Source organism: Mizuhopecten yessoensis, unplaced genomic scaffold, assembly GCF_002113885.1.
Source record: "Mizuhopecten yessoensis strain PY_sf001 unplaced genomic scaffold, ASM211388v2 scaffold9311, whole genome shotgun sequence".
Lineage (NCBI taxonomy): Eukaryota > Metazoa > Mollusca > Bivalvia > Pectinida > Pectinidae > Mizuhopecten > Mizuhopecten yessoensis.
Window position 1 is genome coordinate 239,537 of NW_018407984.1, and position 10,772 is coordinate 250,308.

Consider the following 10,772-nt stretch of genomic DNA (forward strand, 5'->3'; position numbering starts at 1 on the left):
TGTTGGATATGGTAGATTTGATAGAGCTTGGCCCCTGTGTCCTGTGTGATAGAGTTTGGTCCCTGTGTCTTGTGTGAGAAAGCTTGGTCCCCGTGTCCTGTGTGATAGAGCTTGGTCCCTGGGTCTAGACCAGCTTGGTCCCTGTGTCCTGTTTGATATGGTAGATTTGATACAGCTTGGTCCCTGTGTCCTGTTGGCTATGGTAGATCTGATACAGCTTAGTCCCTGTGTCCTGTTGGATATTGTATATTTGATACATCTTGGTCCCTGTGTCCTGTTGGATATGGTATATTTGATACAGCTTAGTCCCTGTGTCCTGTTGGATATTGTTTATTTGATACATCTTGGTCCCTGTGTTCATAATAATATCTGGACATATGTTTTCGCCTACTATTGTGTCCTGTGTGATAGAGTTTGGTCCCTGTGTCTTGTGTGATAAAGCTTGGTCCCCGTGTCCTGTGTGATAGAGCTTGGTCCCTGTGTCCTGTGTGATAGAGCTTGGTCCCTGGGGTCCAGTACAGCTTAGTCCATGTACTGTATGTTGTCAATGATTGTATATCGGTTATCTTATGGTATACCTGGACACAGGTAAATATACGTGTTGACATATCAAAGTTACTGTGTCCTGACAGTCAATTTTACTCTTACATCCTTGGATAACAGCTGGTAGTGCTTCACGAGTACATCCCGTAACAAGGCTACACAGGGATAGAACTTCACAGGGATACATCTAGTACAGCGACACAGCGCTCCTGATACAGGATTACACTCACGATATAAGGATACGGCGAACTATGTACGTACTGAGCTTGGGCTGTTTGGTAGACAATTATATTCATCACATATTTTAATGATTATTTTTCACATTTGCATTTTATGTCAATGTCATAGTCTTGACAAGGATAACAGGATTGAGCTTAAATGTAATGATTTTATATGTCTGGAAAAATCGTCACTGAAGACGCCTTTGATATGGCTAGCTGGTTTCATTACAAAATGCAGGAATAGATCCAGAAAGTGGTTGATTGGTGGGTAACTTTTTTCGCGCACACTTCATGATCAATGTTGGTTTAACTGAGTGATGTAGACGTGTGTTTCTGTTTATATCTGCTCAGGCATTTCTCCTTTGGCAATGCCTTTGTTTCGTTTCTCTCGATTTTGTTTTTAAGTGTCTCTCCCTCAGGCTTTCTTTGTTTCCAGAAGGTTGGAGACGGACCTTACCAAACCAGCCACAACTTTTGATCCGCTCAAATTTACTTGATGCACATCGAGAATAAAACTTACGGAATTGCGAAAAGGTGCTTGCTGTTGAAGTGATATTAACTAGTATTCTAATGTTACAGAAGCTTATAGATTGGTAGAACTTGAGCATATAATAACTGAAACTATTATACTTTATCCGATGCAGTACCATGGCGCCAAAGAACAACTGTGTGGACATGATCCCTCGGTACCTGACGCTCTGTGTGGGATGTCTGGGTATGATTACAGCCGGATCCATCTACGCGTTTGGAGCGTACAATGTCTCCGTCAAAAAACATTTCAATTACACCCAGTCAGAAGGTATGTTTCCTTATTTAAACTATAGAGATTGTATCTAACAATTTCACAAAAGATACTACTGTATATCGCCATCAAACAGATTTTAACTACACCCAGTCAGATAGCTGGAGTTTCCTTTGGCCAAGGCACTAGAACCACACTAGACACATGTCTATCAAAATGTCTAAGCGTGGTGTCACGGCCAGAGGAACTGCGGGCTACCATTCAGGATGTTGGTTGTTGGAAGCATAGGGTTTAACATCCTATCAACAGTTAAGGTCATTCAAAGACGTGCCTCCATGGGTGAAGTGTATGAATGCATGTGTACCGGAGGCAGGATCCGATGCCGACTTTATAGTGCTACATCATTGAAATAAATTGCCTTAGGAACACAACATAGCATTCCGCCCCGTTACATTAAACTGACAACGAGTAACCAGTTGTTGTCATTTCCCTAAATGCTGAACGTTAAAAAGGGAGTATCAACTACCAATTTTAAGGACTCGGGGACAGAGTCCATTTGCCTTCTTTCACATGGGCAAACTTCAACATCAAAGCCAAACGCGAGACATTGCCAAACAAGGCGCTAGGAAACAAAATATATAGGCAGATATAATATGACATTTATAAATAGATTGCAAATATTGCAATGGATACAGCAGGTTTGTTTTGGTCGCTTTGTGTCCCCTATTAGAGGGCACAAACGCAAATCCCCAATTCTGCAGGGGGTTCTAACATGCATCGCCTCCTACGATCATGGAATTGGTAACAGCAGGTGTATTTTTTCTCAACCCCCGACCTGTAGGGGTTAGTCAAAGGTATGTTTCCTTGTTTAAAATGTAGAAGTTTAAATCCAGTAGTTTTTACCGGAGGTATAACAGCACTCGTATATAATTGTTAACGCATATAAGTGCAATGCTTGTATCTTACTGATTAATATAAACCTAAACTTGTGATGTCTAGCAATCGCCTTTTTGTATGACTATCTTAGTGAATTGAATGTTAGTTGAAATAAAACAACATTTAAACTAAAAATGAAATTTAAACTGAAACTGTGATTTAAAACTGAAATATGAAAAAGTGTAAAACGATTCGTGTAGATTGATATGTTATATCAGTCAGCATGTTTATCTCGACATGAACGTCTATCTCACTATCTCGCCTCGTGGTATTTGTAAATGTATGTATAGGGTCACGGAGTACTGTACTCTGCTTTATCAGTATAGACATGTACATAAGGATTGAACGGTATTTTTTCCAATTTCATCCTGGTAAAGGCGCAGGCTTTATATGATATGTATTGAACAGATTTTTGTTCATACTGGCACATATATTGAAAAAATGCCTTTGAATCCATAAATAAAAGTAAACTTTCTGAAACTTAGGTGTTATTAACCCTATTAAGGATATTTCTTGATACATTCTATAATTATTGAAGTGTCTGTATCGTCAGTGCAAACAAGTTTCCTGGAAGAGCGTAACGTCAACAAAATGTTTGATTCTAACGGTTGTCTCATGTTCTTCGAGGAGAGAGGAGAAGCTTCAAAATTACGCTGATCAAATTGCATTCATAGCTCTTTATTTAAATTTAAATTGCCACTACAGATTCCTCTAACAGAGTTACCAAAAGAAATTGCGTATGAGCTATGAACTTAATTTGATTAGGGTAATTTTGAAGCGTCTCCTCCCGCCTCGAATAACATGAGACAACAGCAAAAAGCAAACATTTTGGTGACGTTACGATGTTCCAGGAATCTCGTTTGAACTGACGACACAGACATTTCAATAAGGAAAATACAAAGGCATACCTATATCAAGGTAAGTAATACTTAAGAAGGCAAATATAAGGATTGAACGGTATTTTTGGTATGAACGCAAATCGGCAACCGATTATATTTAACATGAAGTCCTAGCGATTCGCTTTCCTACCAGCATAAAATTGAAAAAAGCAACAAATGCTGTTCAATCATTATATTTAGGATATTCGCGATCTTGGTCATTCGTTGACTTTATTTACTCCATTGTATTTTGAAGAAAAAACAATCTTTTGTTTGTTTTATTAAAATTTTCGATATATATATATATTCGCAGCCATTAAGAAGAGGGTTTCAGATTGAAATACATGTGATATACATTACCTGTTTTTTCCCGTCCCGGTATCACGACTTGTTGCTTGATTAATACAACTATGACTAGACTGAGCTACAGTGGCGAAGATACTAGAGTTATGGTGGCGATAACAGGCTTTCATAGGCAAACAAGGTAGAATAGATTGATTTGCATGTGCAGTTATGCATCAATAGATAAAAGAAAAATCTGTTTCATTTTTTTCAGTCGAAATAATAGCTTCAATGAGTAACTTCGGAATATCCTTTGGTATGCCCGCCGGGTTTATGTGTGAGCGACTCGGACCCCGTTGGACGTCATTCACAGCCCTGCTATTATCCTGTGTTGGTTTCTTGTTGCTATGGAGCACAACAGAGATGGAAGATTACTACGCGCATACCACACCTCTACAATATCTCTACTTCTTCCTGGCAGGTAATCAAAACGTAGAGTCTTCTTGTCTTTATAAAATATCAAGATTTCGAAGCATTGGGGTATAATGTAAATCTGAAATAAATGAAGCTCATATAAACTTACTTTAATAAACGTGTTTGAAGAGGATCTATATTTCGTCAGAAAAGAAGTGGGTTTGACTTGAAAGTGAAATAAGTAGTGCCCCTTATCGTTTTATGGTTGTCGGGATACTGTTGTTGTTGTTGTATAAATGGGGCATGGTAAGAAATGGCATGTAAGCAAAATCAAGTATTCCCTACTTCTACTTACTACCGCAGATACATCAAGGAAATGGCCGAGCTTGGCCAGATCGAAACTTAAATAAAAACTATTAAATGACTCAAAATTGACCATAATGTAAACAAGTGTTAACAAAATGTTGTTCACGTACTGTAATTTATAGAATTTATAGAAACACCGCTGTTACTCTACCATTGATAATGTTAAATAGCCTATATGAATAGACCCAAATTACCTGCTGATATATCATATATCCTAAAACATGGCAGGTGTATATTGAATCCATGCAGGTAATATGAGTCCATACATACATAAAACATACGTTGCGAATTTCTCATACTGAATTAAAGTGTATTAATCAAATCATACTAAAAGTACCATTTCACATCAATCGGGTTATAGACGGGTTCCAAAGAGCCATTTTTGTAAACTTTTTCTTCAGATTCGTTAGTATGTTACAATGTACGGAGGTTTATGTAGTACCAACAGTAAATGGTTTTTTTTGTGACGTTTGGATGACTTTTATGAATCTTCTCCATCCTGGCTCTTTTGAGGGCGTTAAATCCCGAGCAAGAAAATATACTCTGTAACGATGATCAGACAATTGGTCCCTGAAGCTAAAATATACAATGGTGTAAATTATGTACGAGTTGGGACAATACAATCGATTCGGCTAAGTTACAATCGTTTGCACAGTTAGTTGTTTTACCAGTGAAAAAGGACGATAAAAAATCGGATTATCCGGAACGATTCAGAGGACATATCTCGGACATGGCATAACGACAGTCATCCGATCAGAAATGAAGCAGTCTCAATCCCTGAACAATAACAGGAAAAATCGTGCAATTCACTAGGATAGCTCTAAATTATTAGACAGAGAAAACAATATGTTCAAGCGAAAGATAAGGAAAGCCATCTAAGTACGCCGCAGATCTGAATCGAGGTATACGTTTTTTCAAACCCCCAAGCGGCGCTAAGCGCCTACTACAGACCAATTGTTCCAGGGGGAGTAACTCCCATGAAAGATATACATTAAAATAAAACTACTGTTTCATTAAATCCATAAAACTACCATGTAGAGGTGATTACTAATGCAACACACTGGCCTGCATCGTTCAACCAACTTGTTTTATAGTATGTGCCACGCAACGATCAGGTTTTCCTTATGAGTTTCGTATTTCTTTTGTTTATGATAGCAGTCTACAACAACCCCGGAGTAATTTTGTTTAATAATTTATAACATATATAACAAAAATATAGCAGGTAAACTTGATACACAGGGTTAGTGCAGAGGTTCATGTAAAACAATATACTGGTGATTAAATAATCTCCTTGTATTAATTATAATGATATTTATACTTAACCTTGTACTAGTATATACTAGATTGACTTTATCACTGCATTGTGTACGGCGATGAAATAGGACACTACGACTATGCATTCATACTATGAAATATATCTTATAACAAGTTTGTTTTAAAATTTCAGTATAGAAACCAATATAAGGAATTTCTTTGACAGCATTCTCTAGTAGATGACAGAGAAAATTTGTATAATTTTATACATAAGCCAAAGCTTGGGTACTGGCATTAATTTTTAAGAAATATTTCAACTATCAGTTTGTTCTCATCGAAGAGTTTTGAAAGGTCGATTGCATAATCTTTCGGTTCGTGAAGATTTCTTTTTAAATCATTTTTTTTAACTAACCGAGAGAAAAAAAAAGAAAAAAAAGATCCCATTATTGGATATATATATATACACATATCAATATATAATAAGAGTTAGTGAGTTAATAATTGTAATGACAATTGTTTTATTCTCATAAACAATACAGTGTAGAGAATACATATATATACAAATGGGTGGCAATAATACATGGTGGAACAGGATGGACATTAGTATTGTAAATTAATTATGTCATTAATATTGGTTATAAATTTAGCCAATGATGTCAATTCATGTTGTGTTACAAAATTGAATAATGTATGATATTTAAATGTGTTTGGTCTTTCATAATAATATCTGGACATATGTTTTCGCCTACTATTGAGAATTGGTTGATGTGTACATGTAAACAGATAATGAAATTCGTCGCCAATTTCTCTTAAATAACATAAACTATATAATCTATTTGTACGTGGTATATTGAACCACCTACCACTTTCAATTGGTAACTTAGTATTACATGTTCTAAACTTACAATACGCTTTGGCTAGTTTCGGAGGGAGTTCTAGTAAGTACTTTTCTAAACAAAGTTCGTACTTATATATTCTATAATTGGTTCCTTTCGGAGAAGTATACATTTCATTTCTCCAGTTTGATATACATTTTTCTTTTAGTTTATAAAATATCGTACTTTTTAGCCCATGTATACTTCGAAACTCTTGACTATTAAATATATGTATCAGACTGCATTCTTCAAAAATACTTTTCACATATTTTAGCCATGATGATTCATAATTTGATAAAATTGCTAACAGTGTAATATCGGATTGATTCACTTCGTCAAATGTAAGAAGGGAACTCATTATCTATCCGACAATAGGCAGATTATATATTACACTCACCAGCACAGACAATAGGCAGATTATATATTACACTCACCAGCACCGACAATAGGCAGATTATATATTACACTCACAAGATTATATATTACACTCACCAGCACTGACAATAGGCAGATTTTATATTACTCTCACCAGATTATATATTACACTCACCAGCACTGACAATAGGCAGATTATATATTACACTCACCAGATTATATATTACACTCACCAGATTATATATTACACTCACCAGCAGACCTCCGCGTATTAAACCATTCCTAATTCTTCACCATTGTGATGTATGTACGGACTTAACACTGTTACAATTGTACCGTGGTGAGGTTCACTGTATCTATGTTACGTTTTCACACTTAGGATTTACCCTCAGCGTTGTTTATAATCTTAATGTGATGTTGATATCGGACTGCACTTGCAGTGAAGAATCACCATTCATGTTCACTGAGCGAGGATTTATATATTCTGCCAGGGCTAGCAATATAGAAAGTCAAAGCAGAGTGATTAACTTGTTGAGTTCCTGAATTGTTCTTTAATAGTTTTTGAAAAGTAATAAACATATGCATTTGACCCATGTGTCATGCTATTTAATTCTGCTCTATACTTGACTTTTAATAGTTTTGTTAGTAAACTACTAAAAAGGTTTATGACTCGATGTTTGCAGTAATGCACTCTATATACAGGGTATTAATTGAAAGACCGTGACTGGCGCAATTTTTTGTCTAAAATGTTATCTTTACCATGGGTTCAAGCTAGGTGCATATCCGTAAGTTTTTATTGTTATTATCATTGGGGGCACTTAATCACTAACGATGATTTTACAAGTGGTGTTTAAACATAATATTAAACGTCTTTGATACTTGAAAATATTCATCAAGCTTAAAATCATCGCAACAGTACAATATGATGGATAGCCAGTGAAAAATATTTTAAACATTTATGACATTAAAGTTATTTATTGTTCAAAACTGTTTCGGGTGAAACTTGACAAAATATAATCCTTCGTTTAGCAATCATGTATATATGTACTTAAGAAATAAGGCTCGATTTCACCGAAGTCCACCTTTTTGAAACATTAGAATATAATTGATATACTTACACTGATTATTATTAATTTTTAACCTGTTTTGTTACATGAATGTTTCAGTCTAGTTCTATGAAGAAAATGAATGCGTTTTAGTAAAGATATGATTGATTGATAATTTAATAGATTGATATGAATCATGTTATGATTCACTGATGATTTTGTGTAACTCGTCTCTAATCGAATGGTTCATTTATAGTGTTGTCAAATATGTATTACTCAGTACGTATTAAGTAATTGATTTGTGTATTATTCAACGAGTTGAGACGAAAATAAATAAATTCTAAATGAGTGATCTCGGATAGACATCACACCATGTGATAATAAACAGTGTCTAGGGGTATATGACAGGTAGATAATACTTAATTAACAGCAGGGTAATATTGAGTTTACCTAAACAGTTGTAGGATCCTCAACTAGTCACCACCACACACATTATATTATAATTCAGAAAATTAGCTTAAGGTTTTTATTTATACAAAAATAGGTATGAGTTTGTTTGGAATTCTCAGTTTTGTATGCTAATCCGAAATCAATAATTTGTTCTTCTTTGGAACATAAATACGTAAAACATGTCACATTACAAAGGATTGAATGGTACGATTTTATGATAAATATTGAAATGCTTTATGTAAATAAGCGGAAACAACTAAAAATCCTGTATGTGTATACCTGTGCCAATTTTACAGGTAAATAGCGGAACCTATTACTCTGTGCTGTTCCTTTTAAAGAAGTCTATTATAAAGTCATTACCTATTTACAAAGGAATAACTATCAATTTATTGCAGTCAATTAAGTCACAAATAATAACGAAATGTTGTCAAAAGTGAGTTTGTGATGTTATATCATTAAACAGGTGCACACATATGGTTTTCTGAGATATTTGTTTAAATACAAATAACCTTAAATTAACCTCTATCTCCATTACCGATCTTACAATTAGATTTGATTACGTTTTACATGTTCAAGTCGAGGTTAACTTGTGATTTTTCTATGCAAACAATGAAATACCAGCCGGTGTCGCCCCTGCGGTGCCCGCTTAGAATAGTTGTTTGTTAAATTCAAATGAAAAACTTTAACATTTCTTTCTTACAGGTTTTGGAGCCATTTTTATGTACATGGCAAGTATGATCACCAACATAAACAACTTCCACCCGAAACACAGGGGAAAAGTGATCGGCATCTTGGATGCATCGTTTAGTGGAGGGCCAGCCCTGTTCGCATTCCTGTACGGCGAATGTTTCGCCAAAGGTCATCTCAAAGACGAGCAGAATCAGGACCTTAGGGGATATTATTTGATGAGTGCTATATGTTTTGGGGTCGTCGGTTTGTTGGGTATTATTAGCCTTAAATCGTACGACACTGATATTAGCGAATCGGATCTGAACACGCTGGTATCTAATACCAGTGTTAGTACTGAACACCAAACCAAGGATATCACTAGCATCGAAATGATAAAACGAACAGATTTTCAATTTCTTTTTTGGGGCTTTTTATTCTGTGCGGGATTACAGCTTATGTTTCAGAATAATATAGCCGTGTATCTGAAGTCGTATGATTTGGAGTCCTATACAACGCTTTTCACTACAATTAATCCTATAGCAGGCGTGGTATGTAAGTTTCTAGTAGGGTATATTTCTGACGTTGTAGTAGAAAAACTGCCTCGTGTTGGTCTTCTGCTCCTCTTCAACATCCTGCAAACTATTATCCTGACTCTTTGTATCTTCTTTTCCGATAAACTTGCCATATTGGTTGTCGCGCTTATTGGAATCGGTTTCTCCAATGGCGCCCTCTGGTGTTTAACACCTGCGATGGTCAGTGAATTTTTTGGGCTTAAGTATTTTGGACGTAACTGGGGAAGCATCATATTTGGAAATGCGTTCGGTGGCCTTGGGATACAGCAAATGTTCGGTGCCTTATACGACAACAGCATTACTGTCAAAGGACAGTCGGATTGTTTCGGTCTCCATTGCTTCACGTGGAGTTTCACAGTCGTGGCAGTGCTGAGCCTGTGTTCGTGTATATTCAATGTTGGACTGTTGCAAGGTGAATATGAAAAGCGAAAGCACTTGAAGGAAATCTCTTCAAAGGAAATGCGTTATGTTGATGCTAAAACCCAAGTTATTTCCGAATTCTAGTCATCTAATATCAAAACCGGTAAAACACTTTTTTAGCATGCAAAACACGATCAATTCCCAATTTCACATAATCATGGAGATTTGATTATCAATGTATATTATGGTGAATGCCGATACATTTTCTGTTTTTGTATCATACCAACACACTTTAAGGTGGCTCCACACATCGCCATCAGCGTCCATTTTCGTGACGTACTTCCGGAAAAAGTACAGCTCGGACTCAATTATCTTGAACGAAATGTGCATGTACACCGTGTCGTCATTTCCGTATTGCGTATCGGGCATTCAATATCGTAGTGCAAATTATATAACACCTGGGCCGTTTGCGTTTAAACGGTCAAACCGATCGGACCACTGTTGTTCGTTTATAAAATAAGGAAGGACCTAGTAATCTGATGCTGCTTTCAGGCGAGCCTTGAGAAAGCCTTGCAAGGCTTGCATACACATTTGCAGGTCCGCCAGGATTTATACCCGAAATTGTTACATTTATAAACGGTCTAACCGGTTGTTCCGCATAAACGAACAGGCCCCTGTTAAACAATAGTACACGTGCGTGCCGGTGATATGTCAACACCCGATATCGAGATTTTACCAGGAAATGTATAATCACACGTACTTCAGGAATAAAGCTTCCCAATTCATAGA

The 10,772-nt window shown here is 36.2% G+C and overlaps 1 protein-coding gene across 2 annotated transcripts; it reads left to right on the forward strand.

The window, feature by feature from the left end:
• Positions 1-575: 575 nt before the first annotated feature.
• LOC110457809 (probable transporter MCH1) lies at positions 576-10,259 on the forward strand. Of its 2 annotated transcripts, none has more exons than XM_021509235.1 (4): positions 576-796; positions 1,409-1,563; positions 3,877-4,083; positions 9,085-10,259. In XM_021509235.1, the coding sequence occupies exons 2-4, from the start codon at positions 1,413-1,415 to the stop codon at positions 10,125-10,127; spliced, it is 1,401 nt and encodes a 466-aa protein (XP_021364910.1). In that variant the 5' UTR covers positions 576-796; positions 1,409-1,412; the 3' UTR covers positions 10,128-10,259. The 2 variants fall into 2 exon arrangements, with proteins under 2 accessions (XP_021364910.1, XP_021364911.1); XM_021509236.1 differs by lacking the exon at positions 576-796 and adding an exon at positions 869-1,028.
• Positions 10,260-10,772: the final 513 nt, after the last annotated feature.

Coding starts and splice junctions, on each gene's coding strand:
- LOC110457809 (XM_021509235.1), top strand. CDS start 1,413: ATGGCGCCAAAGAACAACTGTGTGGACATGATCCCTCGGTACCTGACG. Junction 1,564..3,876: donor CAATTACACCCAGTCAGAAG/GTATGTTTCCTT, acceptor CATTTTTTTCAG/TCGAAATAATAGCTTCAATG. Junction 4,084..9,084: donor TCTCTACTTCTTCCTGGCAG/GTAATCAAAACG, acceptor TCTTTCTTACAG/GTTTTGGAGCCATTTTTATG.